The following is a 24009-nucleotide window of genomic DNA, read 5'->3' on the forward strand; positions in this document are numbered from 1 at the left end:
CAATTCAACAATAAACTTTTGACAACGTTTGCCATATTGTGGTGTCACTTGTCCAAAGTCCCTTACAGAGACACTGCTACATATTAACACAGTGGCTACAATTATGAAAAATCTTAATGAATAAAATTGTAAAATTGAATAAATGCAACAAAGTTATAATGATATTGGAGGTTGAAAGTATTTCAAATATTGTGTGAATCCCACAAGAGAGTTATCAGGAATCAGGAACAATTTATTGTCATTTCTTTCATGTACTTGCGTACAAAAAAGAAACGAAATTCCATTACCCCACCCACAGCAGTGCGACACAAACGACAAAAAACACAAATTTCCCAAAAACGACACCACCAAAAACATAAAAAAAGACAGAGGAGACAAAGCAAGAAAAAAAGAAAAGGAAAGAAAAGGAAAAAAAGAAAGAAAGACAACCCAAAATTTCCACTATCCAGAGGGCGAACGCCAGATGGGATGGCTGTCGGAAGTGCCGGTCTGCATGGGCTAGCAGTCAGCTTAGCCTGCCATGCTTTCGCGTCCTGTCAGACCACCCTCGGCGTTATCTCCTCGCGGGCAGTTCCGGTCAGGGCCGTGGTCACCGGGCCCAGAGAACGCAGCAGACCAAGCTCCCCCAGCCGACCCAGCGCGAGCTCTGCCAGCCATCAAACCAAAACAAAAGCTTAGACGCAGACGTGGACAAAGACAATGCATGGATGATAATGGGTGAGGCCATCTTCCCACACCGGCACTGGTTGAGGCCACTGCAAACGTGAATTTGCACCGCCTTCTTCCATCATTTCACCTTGAACCATAATGAAAATTGTTTCAGGGCCCCATCATACATCAACTGGAGCTGAAACATACATGCAGTGTACAAACGTGGTCTGGTTCTTTGAGAAAACAGCCAAGAGACAGTCTTAAGCTCCACACTAAAGGACACATTTCCAGCGGCGTGATAGAGAAACTACTGCGCTAAGCCATCAATCCACTCCCTACAAATTTGCATCTATATCTGAGGAAGGTCATGTGACAAAATACCTCTCGACTTTCAGACCCTGAGGTCTCCAGCTACATATCCTTTATCTGGTAAGCTTGCAGAGGTTACGTTATTCAGAAAAAAACAGCCCACAAGGGACCTCGTAGTCTGTCAAACAGCTTTTGAGGATTACCCACGCCTCTATCCGTTCCCGCCACATCATCGCCTCCTACCTCGGACACATGATTTATCTCACCTCTTGGCCCCTTTAAACAACAGCTATTACACAGCAGAAAAAGGCCAGAGAGGACCCTGGACTGGTTACAGGAGACTTTGGTGGCGAGAGCTGAGAGGACCAGTATTTCTAGTAAGGCCTATGGGATTCACTTCTTTATTTTAGTGATAGCCTTTTGTCATCTTTTGATACTGCCCCCTGCTCGGTACAAAAAATTCTTCATACATGCCTCTGTCTCACATAGATCGATGCAAGAGAGCTGCAGCATTGTCGACAGTGACCGATACCGGCCAACAGTCTGGTATTTTGTTATTGATGGGTCTGTGGTGGGTTTCCTATAAACACAGTGACAATAACATGTAATGTTACAAACTCAGTACTTCTTTTCTCCTACGATTACTTTATATTCAACGGCAGCAGGGACGAGAAGAACTCCTGCAGAGGATTCAAGCAATATTCAGCTTGATTCTCAGAACTCAAACTAGATTTGGATTTCGCTGTGATGGCCTGGTGGCCTGTCCAGGGTGTCTCCGGGAGCCACATGCCGCCTCATGACTGCTGGGATAGGCTCCAGCATTCCCGCAACCCTGAGAGCAGGATAAGCGGTATGGATGATGGATGGATGGATGGATGCTTTAAAGGTGACCCATCACGTCATGAGATCTGGAAATATTGCTCGTTTTTTCCCGTTTTTATTACATAACCAAAAGTAGACGTACCTTTTTTTTCCTTCCCCAATTTTATCCGGCCAATTACCCCACTCTTCTGAGCCGTCCCGGTCGCTGCTCCACCCCCTCTGCCAATCCAGGGAGGCTGCAGACTACCACATGCCTCCCCCGATACATGTGGAGTCACCAGCCGCTTCTTTTCACCTGATGGTGAGGAGTTTCACCAGGGGGACGTAGCGCGTGGGAGGATCACGCTATTCCTCCCCCCCCACCCCACAAACAGGCACCCCGACCGACCAGAGGAGGCGCTAGGACACATACCCACATCCGGCTTCCCATCCACAGACACGGCCAGTTGTGCTTGTAGGGACGCCCGACTCGAACCGGGATCCCCGTGTTGGTAGGCAACAGAATAGACCGCTATGCTATCCGGACGCCCCGAGATGTACCTTTTTAAGACTTACGAAAGCCTCTGTGTTCCTTTACAAATGAAAAGTTTTACACAAAGCCTGTGAAAATGTAATAAACGGTTATAAAATGGTGAATAATAATGATTCCTTTTCATTTCCTGTGTGTTTCACTTCCTTCCTTGCAGCTCCTTTGCAGATGCGCGGTTTTTGCCTGATAGTGATGAAAATGACCACAGTTAAACTGACCATACTGTGACGGGAGGCTGTGAAAAGTTAATGGCAGTCTTGGCATGACAACAAAATGGAATAAAGGAAGTGAGGAAGGCAAAAATGTTGCCCCCCCATCTGTCGACAACATATCTACATCTCGCCACCGCCTCAAACTAATATAAATTCTAGGGGGCGTCCAGGCGGCCTGGTGGTCTATTCTGTTGCCTACCAACATGGGGATCGCCAGTTCAAATCCCCGTGTTACCTCCGGCTTGGTCGGGCGTCCCTACAGACACAATTGGCCGTGTCTGCGGGTGGGAAGCCAGATGTGGGTATGTGTCCTGGTCGCTGCACTAGCGCCTCCCCTGGTTGGTCGGGGCACCTGTTTCACTAATTTCAAGGGATTGAAAAGGCAATGGTCAACACAACACACTACACACAATGCTCCGCTCCATGGCTTCAGCGGCGCTGGGTAAGCTGTTCTATAGCTCGTTATATCAGGGCACTAAATATGGCAAGTACTTTTACTTTTTCATTACTTTAAATACGTTTAAGAGCAAATATTTACATACTTTTACCAAGCAGAAATTTCTACATTATTATTTCACTTTGACAAAAATAATTTTGTGCCAGGGTATTTGTATTTTTACTTAAGTAAAAAAATCTGAGTATTTCTTCCACTACCACGCATTGCTCATAACGGTCAATAACCACACGGCAAGCATTCCCAGACACGTTTCCTGGATGTGTGGAGTCATTAAGAAACGACAAAAATGAATTTAAGAGTGAAATACCGCGACTTGCTCGCAGCTGAATAACACAGCATACCACACTAATAACACTAAGAGGCTGTGCTAGTGAAAAGTGTTTATCATATTGTGTTTCTGGCCTGCCAAAGGAAATATGTAATGCAACTTTATTAATTCATCCTAATAAAGTTGCATGCCTGTTGGTTAACTGTGTGTATATTCTATCAGTTATTTTTGGATCACTTTGTTGACCCATGTTTTTACTCCACTGTATCCATGGAAGCATGTATTATAACTGATTATGGGCCTGGAAATGGGACCCCCATGGTTGGGGTGATGGATAGAACAGCATAGAATACTCTTTGTTAGTCATTTTGTACATATATACAAATCGTCTTCAATAACTGCGGTGAAGTGGGTTGTTACCAATGGCGAGAGCAAAGCAGACGGCTCGTAAGTCCACTGGTGGCAAAGCCCCCAGGAAGCAGTTGGCCACAAAAGCAGCCCGTAAAAGCGTCCCGGCCACCAGCGGTGTGGACAAGCCTCACCGCTATAGACCCGGTACCGTGGCTCTCCCGAGAGATCCGGCACTTACCAGAAATCTACAGAGCTGCTGATCCATAAACTGCCCTTCCAGCGGCGGATGAGAGAAATAGCCCAGGACTTTAAGACCGATCTGCACTTCCAGAGCTCCGCTGTCATGGCTCTTCAGGAGGCCAGCGAGGCTTACTTGGTCGGTCTGTTCGAGGACACCAACCTGTGTGCCATCCATGCCATGAGAGTCACCATTATGCCCAAGGATACCCAGCTGGCCCGCCGCATCCGCAGAGAGCATGCTTAAGATCCATTAGCCCATCCTAGCTGTGTAGCTTGGAGCAGTGGGCAGCCGCTGTGCAGCACCCGGACACCAACTCCAGTTATTTCTTCATATTGCCTCAGTCAAGGGCACGGACAGGAGTATTGACCCTAACATGCATGTCTTTTTGATGGTGGGAGGAAACCGGAGCACCCGGAGAAAACCCACACAAACACGGGAAGAACACGCAAACTCCACACTGAAAGGACCTGGGACGGCCTGGGGTTTGAACCCAAGACCTTCATGCTGTGAGGCAACAGCGCTAACCACTGGGCCACCGTGCCACCTCACTGATTTGCCTCGCTGCGATAACACCTTTGTCCATGAAGCAAAGGGTCACAAACAGGCAGATTTTTCCATCGGCTAAGGCGACCCAATCACACCAGAAACTGGCATAGTGAAATCTAATCGTTTGCGTGTCCTTGCACTTCCAGAAGCTGGGAGAACAAAAAGAGTAAACACAATTAAATCAATACAATGCAGCAGTGTTTCCCACACATAGACTTCACTTGGGCGGGCCGCCCAGGTATACTGACCGCCGCCAAGTTGTTTTTCTTTTCTTTCTTTTTGACATTTTTAAAAAAAATTCTAGCATTTATTTTTTTATCTGTCAAAGACGCCATCTGCAATCGAATAACTAGCGGACAATTTCCCCTCGCTCTACTGCTCCTGTTCTTTCTGCTACTGCAAGATGAGTCTACTGACAATCATCCACATGCTGTGCAGAGAGAGAGAGAGAGCGCGAGGGGGGGGGTGTTCCCTGGTATTACATGGTGCATATTTTATATGGGGGCGGCACGGTGGGTAGTGCAGTCGCCTCACAGCAAGAAGGTCCTAGTTTCAAGCCTCCCGGGTCGTCCTCTGTGTGGAGTTTACATGTTCTCCCCGTGTCTGCGTGGGTTTCCTCCGGGGGCTCCGGTTTCCTCCCACAGCCCAAACACATGTAGGTCAGGTGACTCGGCCGAACTTAATTGTCCCTAGGCGTGTGCGTGTGTGTGCATGGGCGCGCGCGCCCAGTGACTACTGGGATAGGCTCCAGCATCCCGTGACCCCAGGTGGGATAAGCGGCCTGGATAATGGGTGGATATTCTATATGGAGCACAGAGCCCCTGGGAGATCACATCAGTTTTTCTTCCAGTTTGAGCGCTTGTTTCACTAAATCACTTGTCATTGGAGTTCAGTCAAGTTGGAAATATATTCACAGATTTGAACTTCCTGGATCAATAACTCATAAGCTAAATGTTCAAATATAAACGATGCCTCTTTCCTACCGTAGTAAGGTAAACAACAAGCTACAATCTAATTGTTGCCAAAAGGAGTTGTCCCCTGAGCCGGACAAGTAACACTGGTCTCTATGTACAGCCGGCTGGGAGACCAGTGTGCAGGGGCCGTCTACAAGGTGCAGCATCTAAAAGAGATGCAGCAAAAATATTCAATAAATTCACTTTTATACAGTGTAGTGTCCCCAAAATCACTTCGCACATCAGTGATCTCCTGTTGGTTATACTATAACATTTAGTTTGGAAAGGCGCATGAGAGTGAAGTTATAGAATACCCAATAAAAAGTCCCCAAAATTATGCAAAAGCACATTTTTCCACACTACGGGAAAAAATGACATAAAATTAAAATCTCACTTACACTTTCTTCATATTAGGCGTCCGGGTAGCGTAGCGGTCTATTCTGCTGCCTACCACCACGGAGGTCACCGGTTACCTCTGTGTTACCTCCGGCTTGGTCGGGCATCCCTACAGACACGACTGACCGTGTCTGCAGGTGGAAAGCCGTGTGTGGGTGTGTGTCCTGGTCATTGCACTAGCACCTCCTCTGCTCGGAGGGAGAACTGGGGGGAATAGCGTGATCCTCCCACACGCCACGTCCCCCTGGTGAAACCCCTCACTGTCAGGTGAAAAGAAGCGGCTGGTGACTCCACATGTATGGGAGGAGGCATGTGGTAGTCTGCAGCCCTCCCCGGATCAGCAGAGGGGGTGAAGCAGAGACCGGGACGGCTCAGAAGAGTGGGGTAATTGGCCAATTACCATTGGGGAGAAAAAAATCTCTTCATATTTATCTATAGATGCCAGCAGAGGCCTGCAGTAGACCATCTGTTCTCTGCATGAGTGACTGGCCACAGATTGCAAATAATGTTGGCTCCGGGGGCAACAGAGCTCAACCTCACCCAAAACTATGTATGGCAACTGTGTGATGAAGGTCTTCAGGGTAAAAAGCAGGGTTGAATAATACACTTGTGAGAGACAGCTTGGTCTTCTTTAGTCAGAAGATGCTGTACACTCAGAAATACACCAAGTGCATAAAGCTCATCCGTGGTACTGGGACTCTGGTTCTGTTTTCCTCCCGTGTGTCTGTTTCTGCAACATGCTGATAAGTCCTTGGAAGGCTCATATTACATCTCTCTCTCTCTCTCTCTCTCTCTCGGCTTCACTCCACCCCCCACTCACTCTCTCTCTCTCTCTCTCTCTCTCTCTCTCTCTCTCTCTCTCTCTCTCTCGGCTTCACTCCACCCCCCACTCACACTCTCTCTCTCTCTCTCTCTCTCGGCTTCACTCCACCCCCCACTCTTTCTCTTTCTTTCTCTCTCTCTCCAGGCTTCACTCCACCCCCCCCTCATTTTCATGGTCACGCCCTCGAACGTTTTTTCTATTTGTGTGTGTGTGGTTTTGTTTAGGTTTGTGTGTGTGCGCCCATGCATGCAAGTGTGTGCGTGCAATTATGTGCTTCATTAGTGTGTGTATAGATGCACATGCACGCCTGTGTGTGTGTGTGTGTGTGTGTGTGTGTGTGTGTGTGTGTGTGTGTGTGTGGTATTGTGTATGTCAGTTTATGTAAGTTTGTTCAAGTGTGTGTTTACGAATGTGCCGGCTCGGGTGTCAATGAAGGCAAAAAACGAGAGCGAGACAGCATTTAATTGGAAATGTGTGTGTGTGTGTGTGTGTGTGTGTGTGTGTGTGTGTGTGTGTGTGTGTGTGTGTGTGTGTGTGTGTGTGTGTGTGTTTGTGTGAGATTGACACAAAGACAGAGATAGAGAGAGACAGAGAAAACGGAAGAGAGACAGCGCTTGTTATTAAGAGGAGAGGGTCATGGCAGGTGCCCTTGGCTCCGCCTGTACTGTTTATTCTGTGGGTGGGGCTGAGCAGCAAAGCCTGCAGATATCCAACTTCTCAACATCCCAGTTTAGCACAGAATGTAAACAAGAGTCTGATAAATACAGCACGTGGTCTTCCAGATCCCTCAGTCTATGCTGCGGATGGATCTGGGACACATGATGAATGGCAACATCCATTAGCCATCACATGTGATCAGCAGGGAGGAAATGAGCTGAAGTGAAGGGAGAAGATAAAACAACAAATGTATTAAAGACTGCTTCTCAAATGGATTCATAGTGAGCACATCAAGGCGGTTTATGAGTCTCAATATGTACTACTACCACTACTACTACTACTTCTGGCTGCTCCCATTAGGGGGCGCCACAGCAGATCATCCGTTTCCATCTCTTCCTGTCCTCTGCATCTTCCTCTGTCCCACCAGCCACCTGCATGTCCTCCCTCACCACATCCATAAACCTCCTCTTTGGCCTTCCTCTTCTCCTCTCCCCTGGCAGCTCCATATTCAGCATCCTTCTCCCAATATACCCAGCATCTCTCCTCCACACATGTCCAAACCATCTCAATCTTGTCTCTCTTGCTTTGTCTCCAAACCGTCCAACCTGAGCTGTCCCTCTAATATACTCGTTCCTAATCCTGTCCTTCTTCATCACTCCCAGTGCAAATCTTATCATCTTCACCTCTGCCACCTCCACCTCCACCTCCTGTCTTTTCATCAGTGCCACTGTCTCCAAACCATATAACACAGCTGGTCTCACAACCATCTTGTAAACCTTCCCTTTGACTCTTGCTGGTACCCTTCTGCTGCAAATCACTCCTGACACTCTTCTCCACCCACTCCACCCTGCGTGCACTCTCTTCTTCACCTCTCTCCTGCACTCCCCGTTACTTTGGACAGTTGACCCCAAGTATTTAAACTCATATACTTTCATCACCTCCACTCCTTGCATTCTCATTCCACTGTCCTCCCTCTCATTCACGCATAGGTATTCTGTCTTGCTCCTACTGACTTTCATTCCTCTTCTCTCCAGTGCATACCTCCACCTCTCCAGGCTCTCCTCCACCTGCACCCTACTCTCACTACAGATCACTATGTCATCCGCGAACATCATCGTCCATGGAGACTCCTGCCTGATCTTGTCCGTCAACCTGTCCATCACCATTGCAAACAAGAAAGGGCTCAGAGCCTATCCTTGATGTAATCCCACCTCCACCTTGACCCCATCTGTCATTCCAACCACACACCTCACCATTGTCACACTTCCCTCATACATATCCTGCACCACTCCTACATACTTCTCTGCAACTCCCGACTTCCTCATACAATACCACACCTCCTCTCTCGGCACCCTGTCATATGCTTTCTCTAAATCTACAAAGACACAATGTACCTCCTTCTGGCCTCCTCTATACTTCTCCATCAACATTCTCAAAGCAAACATCACATCTGTGGTGCTCTTTCCCTGGCATGAAACCATACTGCTGCTGCTGATCATCACCTCTCCTCCTCTTAACCTAGCTTCTATTACTCTCTCCCATATCTTCATGCTGTGGCTGATCAACTTTATACCTCTGTAGTTGCTACAGTTCTGCACATCACCCTTATTCTTGAAAATCGGTACCAGTATGCTTCTTCTCCACTCCTCAGGCATCCTCTCACTTTCCAAGATTGTGTTCAACAACCTAGTTAAAAACCCCACTGCCATCTCTCCTAAACACCTCCATGCCTCCACAGGTATGTTTACGAGTCTCAACGTATCAATCCATATACCAAGACACACAAACAAATACACAAAGATATACACACAAACACAAAGACACACACACACACACACAAAAGATACACAAAGTCACACACACATAGACACATGCACACACATAAACACACACATATAAACACAGACACAAAGGCAAACATACAAGCGTCTCTATCCTGCGGTTTAACTTCCTAAGGCTTCATCTTGATCAATAGTCATTGGGATTGAACCCAAACCTATCAATCACACTGATCCAGATAGATGGTACTCACCGACTTGATATTGATCAGGGGTGAAAATCCTGCAAGGTTTAGTCAATGTGTGGTTTCAGCCAGAGGGCCACCATAGAACTTGTGTTCCTCTCAATATCCCTAACCGCCCTTATTCCTCTGACTCGAAGAGCTGCAAACCCCCCTCCGACTCTTCCCTTCATCCTTCTCTTTCTTTCCTACGATCACACACATAGTGGTGCAGGCCAGTACAGAGCAGTCTGCACCACAGGGGCTGGTCCTGGAGGTGAGCTGCTTTGCTAAAAGGAACCGTGACTCAGCTGTGATCGTGCTTAAAGGAAAACTATTTTTTTATCTGAGCCTTATTTTCTTATTGTGAGTAAACAAACTGAGCGATGGGCATCAGCCAACTGCTGTGCACCAAGCTGCAATATGATCCTTCACCTCCAGTAAAACAGCTTTTCTGCACGTCTCTTCAACTCTCACACACTTTCACTGCTGCCTTCCTGTGCCATGTACTCTTCACGGCATTAGAGTGAGAACTCAGCTTGGCATTAGAGATGACAAGGAGTGTGTCATCATAAATAATACCACGGCTGAGATTTGGTCGTAGATCACAAGAACCATGATGCTATTTGTGATAACACACAACCCTGAGTGTTCTATTGTTTTTATAGAGCCATTTCACAAGGAAACCAAGAAATATTGTGTAAAATATGTTTTTAATGTTTGCAATTTTTTCACCAAAAATGTAGTTCTACCACAATTAGCGTGTTGCTGTGTAATCAAGTAACAATGTGTTGCAGGATGTGGGTTTGTATGAGATGTGCAAGCTATCATGGGTAGCGCAGTCCAAGAAGGCTGTCATGAAGAAACAGCAAGAACAATGTGGCCACTGGTCATCAGTGAATAGCATTTTATTTTCATCTGCCCACTGTTTTATGTTGTAAGTCTGCAAACAACAATAAATGTCAGCTGCTGCAGGGACAAACAAGAGACACCCTGAATTATGTGTGGCTGTAACTGATTTTACCTCATGTTGTATATGGGCCTTTAAATTTAGATAACCGTTTTGTTTTGTGTATGGAAGGAAAGCCATTTATTCTGTTAGTATGATGGTTTATTAGTGTAACTAGTTAAAGTTATATACTGTGCTAATACTATTTTTCAGGGACTGCTGAGATGGGACTCAGTTGACAGCAACCTGCTTGTCAAACATGAACTGTACTAAAATTACTGGCTTGCTTACTTTTTTACTGGGTGAACCCCCTCCTAACCTACATCCCAGTGACAACGTGCTACCACTACTCCATGTGCTTTCAGCCTCAGTGTGCCTGGACTGTTATATTGTATATGGACTGTTTGCGCCGTCACGTGGAGCTGCAGCTGGACACGAGTTCAGCTGTATTATCATGGACTGTTTGCTCTGTCAAATGGAGTTGTCACTGAACAATTCAGTTGGACTTAAACTGACTCAAAAAAAGACCTTCAAGGGAGCAACACGTTCAATGTTATTACCATGCCATTGTAATTGTGATGATTATATTATTTTTGTGCTAGTGCTGGAGTGATGTTAGGTTTAATCACTACCCAGAGAGATCCGGAGGGGCCATATTCAGACATTATGGCCCACAAGCATGAGCTGCCATTTAACTCATCAGACGATGACCACAGCATCTCTGACCACGGCCCTGAATATGAATAAAAATAGGATAGCCTATTATAACAGAATACAAGTATTGTATATGATGAAAATGTCGCAGCTGTATTTTTTCCCTATCTATAACAAATAGATATATGACAATATGGTTGTTTAGAACCACTAGTTTTATAATCGCGACATGTCCACAAAGAACCCACTTTTCCTTTAAGAGAATTGATTGTTAAGGACGTCAGGCTATGGTTGCTAGGAGTTGCCATAGAAACTTATCGCCATCAGTGGCGGCTGGTGCTAAAAAATTGTCGGGGGGGGGTGCAATTTAGCTTGGTGCAGCACACCTGACAGCTGCTTTAATGTCCACACAGTCACAGAGTTATTGAGAAGGACAATGTAGCCTATAGGTTCTATCAGGGTACGTAGATGGTGGATGATTGACAGTCAAGACGAGGCGTGGTGGTGGGTGTGAACATGATTGACAGCCACGAGAATTGTCCAATCAGATTAGATCAAAAAACATTAAAACAATACCAAGTCGCTGCTAATAAAAGTGGGAGCATCTGGGACGAACAGAACTGCGCCCCCTGGAAAATCTGAAGAAACCAATCAGACAGCAGCCTCAGGTCACCTGCTCGCCACAAGTTTGAGGGCTTACATAAGGTATGGTTTGGCCGGCGCCCCTCACCCAGGAAGTATATGTATTCAGACAGAAATCAACCAAATACCATTTGAACCAATATGTAATGCTGCTGACAGGCGCTCACAGACTGAAAACACTTTTATTTATTTTATTTCCCCCTGGCTCCTCTCACTTTACACCACCTACCTCACATCCACGGATAGCTCTGTAAAATAATAAAATATGCAGACGACACAACCACTGTAGGCCTCATCTCCAACAATGATGAAACCCAGTACCGCACTGCAGGAGACCAAGCTGTCACTTGGTGTGCAAACAACGACCTTCTGCTTAACACAGCAAAAACCCAAGAACTCATCAATGACTTCCGATGCACGCCGAATCCTAAAACACCCGTACGAATGAACGGAGACCCCATCACCACCACCCACTCTTCTAAATTCCTTGGAAAAACATCAGCAGCAACAACCTGAAGTGGAAAACTAACACTGAACACATTACTGCAAAGGCTCAACAGCCACTTTACTTTCTGATGCAGCTTAACAGATACTGGATCAAACATCAACCGCTCGTTCTGGTTTACTCAGCCATTATCCAGTCCACCATACCATCTGCCCATACAGTATTACAGTATTATAGTATTGCAGTATTATAGTATTACAGTATTATAGTATTGCAATATTATAGTATTGCAATATTACAGTATTATAGTATTGCAGTATTATAGTATTGCAATATTACAGTATTATAGTATTGCAATATTACAGTATTGCAGTATTACAGTATTACAGTATTATAGTATAACAGTATTATAGTATTGCAATATTACAGTATTATAGTATTGCAGTATTACTGTATTACAGTATTATAGTATTGCAGTATTATAGTATTGCAGTATTATAGTATTACAGTATTACAGTATTGCAGTATTATAGTATTACAGTATTATAGTATTACAGTATTACAGTGTGGTACGGCGGCACGGACAGTAAAACATGGAAAAAACTGCAGCAGATTGTCAACGAGACATCCAACATCACAGGCAACCCACCACCCTCAGTTGAATCTCTACATACTAACCGGACTGTAAAGCGAGCAGGGAAGATCACCTCCGACCCCTCACATGCTGCTCATCACCTCCATTCACCTGTGATGCCCGATGTGTTTGTTTCTGTTATTGTGTAGCTGTATTGTTATTGTGTAGCTGTACTGTTATTGTGTAGCTGTGTTGTTATTGTGTAGCTGCATTGTTATTGTGTAGCTGCATTGTTATTGTGTAGCTGCGTTGTTATTGTGTAGCTGTGTTGTTATTGTGTAGCTGTATTGTTATTGTGTAGCTGTGTTGTTATTGTGTAGCTGCATTGTTATTGTGTAGCTGCATTGTTATTGTGTAGCTGCGTTGTTATTGTGTAGCTGTGTTGTTATTGTGTAGCTGTATTATTATTGTGTAGCTGTATTGTTATTGTGTAGCTGTGTTGTTATTGTGTAGCTGTATTGTTATTGTGTAGCTGTACTGTTATTGTGTAGCTGCGTTGTTATTGTGTAACTGCGTTGTTATTGTGTAGCTGTATTGTTATTGTGTAGCTGTGTTGTTATTGTGTAGCTGCATTGTTGTGTAGCTGTATTGTTATTGTGTAGCTGTACTGTTATTGTGTAGCTGTATTGTTATTGTGTAGCTGCGTTGTTATTGTGTAGCTGTGTTGTTATTGTGTAGCTGTATTGTTATTGTGTAGCTGTGTTGTTATTGTGTAGCTGTGTTGTTATTGTTTGGCTATATTGTTAGAGTGTAGCTGTGCTGTTATTGTGTAGCTGTGTTGTTATTGTGTAGCTGTATTGTTATTGTGTAGCTGTGTTGTTATTGTGTAGCTGTGTTGTTATTGTGTAGCTGCGTTGTTATTGTGTAGCTGTATTGTTATTGTGTAGCTGTGTTGTTATTGTGTAGCTGTGTTGTTATTGTGTAGCTGTACTGTTATTGTGTAGCTGTGTCGTTATTGTGTAGCTGTGCTGTTATTGTGTAGCTGTGTTGTTATTGTGTAGCTGTGTTGTTCCTGATAATATGTGGAGTGTCTGCTGTGGTCCATGTATATGTATTGTGCTGCAGAGGGTAAAGTGTACCAGAAACAGATTCCACCGGCCGTGGTCGTGTGGCTAAGAAAATAATCTATCTATCTATCTAATTATAATCTATCTATCTATCTATCTAATTATATTTAACATGTTTAAGTAGATTTTCATCTCTTGATGTCTGAAGGGGGCGGCGCCCCAGCGCCCTGTACCGCCCAGGCGCCACTGGTTGGTGGGAGTTGCCATAGAAACGTATTGCCACCATGTTAGCTCTTGAAAGTTGCCTTGGTTAAGTTAGCTGGCCAGTGTTGGGACAGACCAACACTACTTTGTTGTTTTAGGTCCCCTCTCACCCGGCTAACAACCTTTTAAATGTCCTGCCTTCTCACAAAAGACTTAAAAGTATGAAGAGCAGAACATCCAGACTCCAGAATAGCACACATCCTGAAGCTGTCGGCCCCTTAACGCTCTAAAGTTTAGCACTGCAGGCGGCTCAGTAGGTTTAAATGACTGTGCGATAAAGCAGATGTTTTTATCGTGCACTTCTGCACTTTGTCTCGTGGTCTTTAGATATTGCCTCTAACTCCCCTACAGGTGCTAGGGTTTTATCCAGGGTGTTGTGTGTTGGACTTTATTTTATCCTGCCCATTTTTTATGCTTCCCTGATCATTTTATTTTCTGGCTTGGATTCTGTCTACTTCTTCATCGTGGATTTATGTGCTTTAGAAGTTGTGTTTGTCTGTGTTTATGTGAGCTTGCTTTGACAAATTCCTATCAATTCTGTGGATATGGCAATAAAGCACTGAATATAGAATCTTAATTTGTTACGTTCGTGCAGCGGGCCCAGGGTGGCTCACGCGGGCCCGGGAGCGCTGATGAAGACTAAGGGAGGTACAGTCAGATAGATTCAGAGGTTTAGGTAGAGAGGAACGAGCAAAGTTTCAAAGGTGGAGTAAATACATCGGCCCTGAGCCACAAGTGAAGAAAAAATTAAGCACAAGAGCTCCGGAGTTCACTTCTCACTTTCATAAGAGCTACCAACCATCACGCCCTGGACTGACAGCATGACAGGTGTGAGCTCAGAAACCTCGTACTTCCTCCAGGCACAAAGGCCAACGTGGATTTGTTAGCAACGGCAGCAAACTCAGCGATTGTGAACTCACTAATAGCCAGACATAATACAACCAGTTGAGGAAAGGCTAAACTATAACTGGACTCAAACACCACTGTCAAACTTTGCAAGTACATTTGGACCCAAACTCCTTCGTCGTACTTGGTTATTAAGATCACTATTACACACTCTTGGACACTCCAGAAGTGGCCTTATCATGGTATTAGGTGCAATTCTCTCTGCATCTTACCTTCATTCATCTACATCACTAACATTCCCTCTTCTCACTCATCCTGATGAAGAACCCAGAAATCCTGGTTACCCATTTTACACACGCCGACGGCAAACTCACACACCGCTTGAGAAACTCCCTTGTTTACGACCACACAGGGGGAGCACAAAGAAACTCACATGCTTACTGGCGTGCACACGACGTGCCCCAGCTTGAGCACGCACACACACACACACACACACACACACACACACACACACACACACACACACACACACACCTTCTTCTGTGTTTATTGGCGGTTGGAAAACCAGCTTAAAGGTGCCTTACTGACACCAACTGGACTGGAGTCTAACACACTCCTCTCTTTCTCACACACGTGCACACACACACACACACATACACACTCTCTCCCACATGATTCTTTTTTCTTTTCTTTTTTTTGTGGATCCCCCCCCCTTTTCTCCCCAATTGTACCCGTCCTGGTCTCTGCTCCACCCCCTCTGCCGATCCAGGGAGGGCTGCAGACTACCACATGCCTCCTCCCATACATGTGGAGTCACCAGCCGCTTCTTTTCACCTGACAGTGAGGAGTTTCACCAGGGGGACGTAGCGCGTGGGAGGATCACCCTATCCCCCCCAGTTCCCCCTCCCCCCTGAACAGGTGCCCGGACCGACCAGAGGAGGCGCTAGTGCAGCGACCAGGACACATACCCACATCCGGCTTCTCACCCGCAGACATGGCCAATTGTGTCTGTAGAGACGCCCCCAAGCCGGAAGTAACACGGGGATTCGAGCCGGCGATCCTTGTGTTGGTAGGCAACAGATTAGACCAGCATGCCGCCCAGACACGATTCTTTGTCCTCTCACACACACGATTCTTTGACACTATTCTTTCATGATTCTCTGTCACAAACAAATCTTTGTCCCCTTCCTCTCTCTCTCTCTCTCTCTCTCTCTCTCTCTCTCTCTCTCTCTCTCTCTCTCTCTCTCTCTCTCTCTCTCTCTCTCTCGTTCTCTCTCTCTCTCTCTCTCTCTCTCTCTCTCTCTCACACACACACACACACTCCCCTGTATAGCTCATTAGTTAGGTACACCTAGTGAGACTGCATGTTGTGTGTTTGTACTTTGGATAATGTTGTGAGTAAATATTTTGTGAAAGGTTTGATTACACGTGCTGGTCTATTTGATGCTGCACAGGAGTGAATGCTGCCAAGCTCCACTATTCATACCTCCAAAGACCTTCGACCTTTGCTAGCAACTGATATGGTAATTTTGGTTGTAGTTATTAATTTCATCATTAATCAGAGTTCCGACTTGATAGTTTAGTATATTATGAGACTGCTTTCATGAGACATATTTTATTATTCCATCAATTTCAGGAGTTTAATTAGAAAATATTACACACCAACATGAATGATAGATACATTTATGAGACTGATTTGGCAACCCTGTTGCGCCCACAAGTGAGTTGCACAAATCATTTCTATCAGTCTTGAGAGTGCTTCAGTGTAAGAGCTCACTTTTGTTTTTGCCAGAGACTGAGGTGTCCTTGGTTTGACGATTTATTTGATATACTTTATTGATCCATACATCCATCCATTATCCAAGCCGCTCATCCTGCTCTCAGGGTCACGGGGATGCTGGAGCCTATCCCAGCAGTCGCTGGGCGGCAGGCGGGGAGACACCCTGGACAGGCTGCCAGGCCATCACAGGGCCACTACTACTAACTACTAACTTTAATGATCCCCGTAGGGGGACTCTGCATTTAACCCATCCTAGCTGTGTAGCTAGGAGCAGTGGGCAGCCGCCGTGCAGCGCCCGGGGACCAACTCTAGTTCATCTTGCCATGCCTCGGTCAGGGGCACAGACAGGAGTATTAACCCTCACATGCATGTCTTTTTGATGGTGGGGGAAACGGAGCACCCGGAGAAAACTGATGCAGACACAGGGAGAACATGCAAACTCCACACAGAAAGGACCTGGGTGACCCCCAAGGTTGGACAACCCTGGAGTTCGAACCCAGGACCTTCTTGCTGAGGCGACAGCGCTAACCACTGCACCACCGTGCCGCCCCATCTGCAGATGCCTGCCTTGGCATCACCGTCAACTCCTTCACTTCTCACTCCATTAGAACGCGTAAGCCTCCCTGATGAAGAGCGCGTCTCACCAGTCTTTGTAAACTGGGCAGAGGACAGAAAGACACAGGTGGGTGTTCTCGGGGCCGCAAAGAAGACAGAAAAGTGGCGGACGAGGGAAATGTTATAGTGGCTTACTCCACAACCATGACACCCACCTACATACTTTCCCTCAGTCCCATGTAAGTGGAAAATACCAAAAAGTTACTCTCCTTGAAAACAGAAGAGCTGAGAAGTTAATCACAGTTGTTCAGAGGAGAAAGAGGCGAGACATATGAAAAGAAAAAAAGGATGCAATCAACATGATAGTTCGTTTTAGACTGAGCCTTTTTAGCTCATACAACATCAAGTCATATTCTAATCTAGGGCTGGTTGTATGAACACACACACACCCACCCACACACACACACATTTACTAAATCACACCACCATGAGTGCCCAATCCAGTTTTATGACTACAGCACTAATTTCCCTAATGCCTGAGCACCCGCTCAAGTAAGCCGGCAGAGATCAAATCCAATCACATCACGACCGCTGCGCCGGACTGGCATAACAGGACCCAAGTATGGGGAGAAAAAGCTCCTTATTAAGTACCACTGCTGGGGTAACTGCATGATGAGCACTGCCAGGTATGAAATCAATAAAAAAAAAGTTAAAAAAAAGTTCTGTTTGGAAAGAAGGACAAAGTTGGTGCCGTATATTCCCTGGATAGTAAAAAAATGACAGCCGGTGGATTTAGCAGTACTTTTGTTTGGCTGGCAATAAGAAACTCAGTTCGGCGTTTTACAGGCGTACTTGGGGGACGCTTGGCACCCATCTGCTCACCTGTCCCTTGCTTGGGCACTCCAGGTAATTTAGGGGACCTGAGTCAGAGAGCCAAGTGGGCGGCACCATAAAATTGTGTCTCAGGGACTCGACTCTGCTGAAGAAGAGAGAAAGTGGGTGGAAGGCGAATTTAACAGACTACAGCCCTGTTTAATAGGCTGTGGCATATGTACACGCCGACGCCAATGTCAGAAGACAGGACGCTGTGTTTGTATTTTGGTAGCGGGGTGGCTCTGTGGTTTACTTTTGATAAGGATTATACGTTTAACAGATACCCATGATGAGAAACTATACACATGTCCCATAACCCAACACAAAACACAAACACACACCAGCATTCACCCAGGCCCCACGCAGAAGCTACAAAGAACAAGACCAGGTGGAACCTACTATATGGCTGGACCAGGACCATGCACAGCCAACGTTCAGAACTGTGGCAAATGTGTTAGAGGGGTAGTCAGTGGTTGTGTCTGTAATGTGAATTCCTGGATATCAAATGTCAATCTGCAATGTTCTGTAGTGGTCCCAGTAATATGTGTTGTTAACTATGCTCACATAAAAAAAAAAGAGGTTATAAATGCAGAAGCGAGCGCCCGGGTAGAGTAGCGGTTAATTCCATTGCCTACCAACATGGGGATCCCGGTTCGAATCCCCGTGTTACCTCCGGCTTGGTCGAGCGTCCCTACAGACACAATTGGCCATGTCTGCGGATGGGAAACCGGATGTGGGTATGTGTCCTGGTCGCTGCACTAGCGCCTCCTCTGGTCGGTCGGGGCGCCTGTTCGGGAAGGAGGGGGAACTGGGGGGAATAGCGTGATCCTCCCACGCACTACGTCCCCCTGGTGAAACTCCTCACTGTCAGGTGAAAAGAAGCTGCTGGCGACTCCACATGTATGGGAGGAGGCATGTGGTGGTCTGCAGCCCTCCCGGATCAGCAGAGGGGGTGGAACAGCGCCCGGGACGGCTCAGAAGAGTGGGGTAATTGGCCAAGTACAATTAGGGAGGGGGGAAAAGGGTCAAAAAAAAAAAAAGAAAGAAAGAACGAAATACAATTTCATGAGCAGGATTAATCAGTCACAGCTGGAAATCATCTCAGGAGCTACAATAAAATATTTCTCATGGCTGAGCTATGTTTTCTTACCACTGTTTTATGAATGAAAGTAAATCACCTTCATTCATTTTATATCATGAAAACTGTGACAATTAAACACATTAAGTCTTTTAATCAAGGCTCTGAAATTATGATAGCCTGATCACTGTTATTTCATATTAGACTTGTTCACATTCTTGTGAGGGTCCGCCTAGTAGGCTGCGCATCCAGACTTGATGGGCGAACGTTTTTATTAGGTGAATGTTTTTTGTTTGTTTTTTCTTGAGCACTGCATATTAACAGCTTTTTTCCCATATTTCCTATTCAATCAGCTTACGTGCTGCTCAGAAGTCTTACAATGGCAAAGAAAACACTGTTTTTTCAGTTCGTGTGTCTTTTCCCTTCTCCAGGTAGGCGAAATAAGGGGTGGTTTGTTGCCAAGTCCGAGCACTGGAGAAGGTCACCTGGCGGAGATCTGAACTCTACCGAATGCACTCCTCTAGTCTGGACCTCTCAGCCAACCAATCGTATAACTTCAGTAATGTTGTTGGTCACCTGATCCAGTGGCCCAATCGTGTCAAACTGAACACCCAGTCAATCACTCTAAAGATGATCACTAATGATCAGTCACTCTAAAGATGATCACTGCAATGATCAGTCACTCCAAAGATGATCACTGCAATGATCAGTCAGTCACTCAAAGTTTATCAATCTAATGATCAGTCAATCACTCTAAAGATGATCACTCTAATGATCAGTCAGTCGCCCTAAAGATGATCACTCTAATGATCAGTCAGTCAGCCTAAAGATGATCATTCTAAAGATCAGTCAGTCACTCTAAAGATGATCGCTCAAAGGATCAGTCAGTCAGCCTAAAGATGATCATTCTAAAGATCAGCCAGTCGCCCTAAAGATGATCACTCTAATGATCAGTCAGTCAGCCTAAAGATGATCATTCTAATGATCAGTCAGTCACTCTAAAGTTGATCACTCTAATGATCAGTCAGTCAGCCTAAAGATGATCATTCTAATGATCAGTCAGTCACTAAAGATGATCACTCTGATGATCAGTCAGTCGCCCTAAAGATGATCACTCTAATGATCAGTCAGTCACTCTAAAGATGATCATTCTAAAGATCAGTCAATCACTCTAAAGATGATCGCTCTAATGATCAGTCAATCACTCTAAAGATGATCACTCTAATGATCAGTCCATCACTCTAAAGATCAGTCAATCACTCTAAAAATTATCATTCTAATTATCAGTCACTCACTCTAAAGATGATAACTCTAATGATCAGTCAATCACTCTAAAGATGATAACTCTAATGATCAGTCAGTCACTCTAATATGTTCGCTCAGCCAGTCAGTCAGGGATATTGGCATTAGTAGGGCTAGCCCCACCGGCCACATCCAGCCAAAAACTACATCACTGACACAAATCATTGTTACTGCCTGAGGTGGTAACAGCTCTGGGCGACACACACCTCTACCCCCTTCACCCTGGCCTCACCACCATGACTAACGGCTTCATGATTACTGGGGTGTGTTGTGTGTGTGTGTGTGTGTGTGTGTGTGTGTGTCTGTCTGTCTTTCCGTCTGTCTGTCTGTGTGTGTCTGTGTGTTAGTTATATGGTTTGTAGGGGAATAAAGGAGGTGGGTTTTATAGGGCCCCCTATCACAGCATGGTCACCTCAGCTACTTTCTATACCATGGTATGTGTGTGTGTGTGTGTGTGGGGGGGGGGTATTATCTGACAAGCAGAGGGCAAGGCCTGGCACGCTTTAGTGGTTGTAAAAATGAGGGAGAAGAGCATTGCTGCATGAAGGGTGTTAAGTTAAAATGAGAGAAGGGTCCCGGCTCATTTTAAACAGCTTTTTACTGCCACCCCATTTCATATACTTTACATGTGAGCTATCACTGAAATGATCAGTCGATTAGCAGAAAACTGATCGACTACAATTATGCATCCACCCATCCGTTATCCGAACCGCTTATCTTGCTCTCAGGGTCGCTGGAGCCTATCCCAGCAGTCATTGGGCGGCAGGCGGGGGACACCCTGGACAGGCCGCCAGGCCATCACACACACACACACACAGACACACACACACACACACACACACACACACACACACACACACACATTGGGACAATTTAGTACGGCCAATTCACCTGACCTACATGTCTTTAGACTGTGGGAGGAAACCAAAGCACCCGGAGGAAACCCACGCAGACAAGGGGAGAACATGCAAACTCCACACCGAGGACGACCCGCGATGACCCCCAAGGTTGGACTACCCCGGGGCTCAAACCCAGGACCTTCTTGCTGTGAGGGCACCATGCTAACCACTGCGCCACTGTGCCGCCAAACTACAATTAATGAATTATAATTTTAGAACTCAATAGTTTTAGCCATTTTTCAAGTAGAAAAATCATTACAGCTTCGGAAATGTCTTTCTCCAGTTCATATTACAGAATGATATACTTTAGGGTAGGGATGCGCCGATACCCCTTTTTTCCAGACCACGTACAAGTATTTACATTTGAGTACTTGCCAATACAGAGTACTGATATGAGTACTTAATAATACCATTATAGTTCTAACAATGGCTTTGAAAACATGTTTTATTTTCATCAGCTGTTCCTCACTTTCTGACTAACTGCAACTAATTAAATATACAACATGATGCTGCTGCTGACACATCAACATTCAACTTTTTGTTTTCCTGAACAAACATGGCACTGCCACACGTCACTTCCATGTAACCTGTTGTGTGGATTTCAGCACCACACAACATACATGTGTAGCCAAACAACCGAGAGGATATGTTATCATGTGCTGTGCTGTTTGACAGGACTGAGCCTTGTATGGAAAAGTGAGAGGCAGGTTCCTTTTAATGGACAGAAGCTACTCTGCATTATCAGCTATGAGCCGGTTTCAAAATGTTAAGATTTAGTTTAGCGCATCCGGGTGGTGGTGTGGCGGTCTATTGCATTGCCTACCAACACGAGGATTGCCTGCTCGAATCCCCATGTTACCTCCGGCTTCTTCGGGTGTCCCTGCACACACAATCGGCCGTGTCTGCGAGTGGGAAGCCGGATGTGAGTATGTGTCTTGGTCGCTGCACTAGCGCCTCCTCTGGTTGGTCGGGGCGCCCCTTCAGGGAGGAAGGGGAACTGGTGGGAATAGCGTGATCCTCCCATGCGCTACGTGCCCCTGCTGAAACTCCTCACTGTCAGGTGAAAAGAAGTGGCTGGCGACTCCACATGTTGGGAGGAGGCCAGGACATATACCCACATCTGGCTTCCCACCTGCAGACACAACCAATTGTGTCTGTAGGGACGCCCGACCAAGACGGAAGTAACACGGGGATTTGAACCAGCAATCTCTGTTAGTAGGCAATGGAACAGACCGCCACACCACACCGGACGCCCTGCAGGAGTTTTTATAGGCATGTTGAGCTGCACCTGAATGTCTTCCAGGTGGGAGTAGGCTAAGACTAATGTTTAAAATGACCAACTATTCTACGTCCCGCCTGCCATTGCATCAGCTACACTTCTCCTCATTAGCAGCCAGCTGCAGGGAGTGAGCGACACACAGCAGGCTAAGGAGACCAGCATCACTCGTGGCCTTGATCATGTTTTTGGCATTGCCCTGCAGCACAACACGAACAGAACTTTTCAGAATATCCCACGTCTGAAGCATATCATCAAAACGCACCTGCTATGGCTTGGCTAGTGTGCGATCCCCAGAACTGCTTTGCTCGTAGAACATCTCTCTAGGGAGTAAAATCCTTGTCAATCCACTGCGCAGTTCGGCTGATGAGAGACACTGGGCTGACACTGGTGAGGCCGAAGGCTGAAATGTCCTGCAACAAGCTGTTGATGTGCTCTTTCAAGAAGTCAGGCAGCTTTGGGAATATCGTTTGTGTGAATTGGTGATGGCTGGGAATCTCATACTTCGACTCTAGGACACTAAGAAGATGACGAGATGCTGTATTACCTACAACTGACGGCGGCTGGTCATCAACAGCAACGCACTGGGTAAGAGCTTCTGTTGTTTTTACTGATCGTGGGTTGTCCCTGGACATTTGCTCTCGCTTCTCCAGCGTTTGTTGCGAAGATGGTTGTTGCCGTTTCCCGCTGTCTGCATTAGTAAACTCCTTGAACTCGGCATTGTGTTGGTTCTTCAGATATTTTATCAAATTGCTTGTGTTAAAGGAGCTACTTTCACCCCTCCTCTTGACAATTTAGCAGAGCGGAGTTTGCAGGCTGCTCTACTTTTGTCATCATCGCTTATCCTGAAATGTCTCCAAACTGCTGTCATTGCTCCTCCTCTGCCTACCTGCTCATCTGACGAGAGGTTAAGGTCACGTTGCCGTAAACTGGTATTGGGTGTGGTTGTATCAGAGTAGTTTTATGATTATGAACATGAGTACATGAGGACAGTATTGGACCATTACCCAATACTGGTATCGGTGCAGCCCTAGTTTAGGGGTTCTTTGATTGATGGTCAGACTATATTAACAGTTGCAGAGAACAGTTTAGGGTCTGGGAACATGAGATTAGCATTGACATTTGAGAGACAAAATAATTGGTTGATTGCTCAAAAAAATAATAAGACTAATCCATCCATCCACTATCTGAACTGCATATCCTGCTCTCAGGGATGCTGGAGCCTATCCCAGCAGTCATTGGGCGGCAGGCAGGGAGACACCCTGGACAGGTCGCCAGGCCATCACACAGGGCCAACACACACACACACGCACACGCACACGCACACACACACACACACACACACCCACACCCCTAGGGACAATTTTAGTAATGCCGACTCACCTGACCTACATGTCTTTGGACTGTGGGAGGAAACCGGAACACCCGGAGGAAACCCACGCAGACACGGAGAGAACATGCAAACTCCACACACAGGATGACCTGGGACGACCCCCAAGTTTGGACTACCCCGGGGCTCGAACCCAGAACCTTCTTGCTGTGAGGCAACCGTGCTAACCAAATTATCATTAATTGCTGTCCTCATGTGATC

General features: G+C 45.9%; 2 protein-coding genes across 3 annotated transcripts in view; one reads left to right on the plus strand and one right to left on the minus strand.

The window, feature by feature from the left end:
- Positions 1-24009, minus strand: part of LOC130117826 (mannosyl-oligosaccharide 1,2-alpha-mannosidase IC) — a 397190-nt gene that overhangs the window by 267489 nt on the left and 105692 nt on the right. The gene's annotated exons all lie outside the window — the stretch shown is intronic.
- LOC130117843 (histone H3-like) lies at positions 3671-4083 on the plus strand. Its single transcript, XM_056286087.1, has 2 exons — positions 3671-3803; positions 3851-4083. Exons 1-2 carry the CDS (start codon positions 3671-3673, stop codon positions 4081-4083), a joined length of 366 nt encoding a protein of 121 aa, XP_056142062.1.

Source organism: Lampris incognitus, chromosome 9 (assembly GCF_029633865.1).
Source record: "Lampris incognitus isolate fLamInc1 chromosome 9, fLamInc1.hap2, whole genome shotgun sequence".
Taxonomy (NCBI): Eukaryota; Metazoa; Chordata; class Actinopteri; order Lampriformes; family Lampridae; genus Lampris; species Lampris incognitus.

Bases quoted from the DNA above. Each gene is read 5' to 3' on its own strand.
- LOC130117843 (XM_056286087.1), top strand. From the start codon at position 3,671: ATGGCGAGAGCAAAGCAGACGGCTCGTAAGTCCACTGGTGGCAAAGCC. The intron at 3,804-3,850 runs GTACCGTGGCTC...AGAAATCTACAG, and splicing joins GCCTCACCGCTATAGACCCG to AGCTGCTGATCCATAAACTG.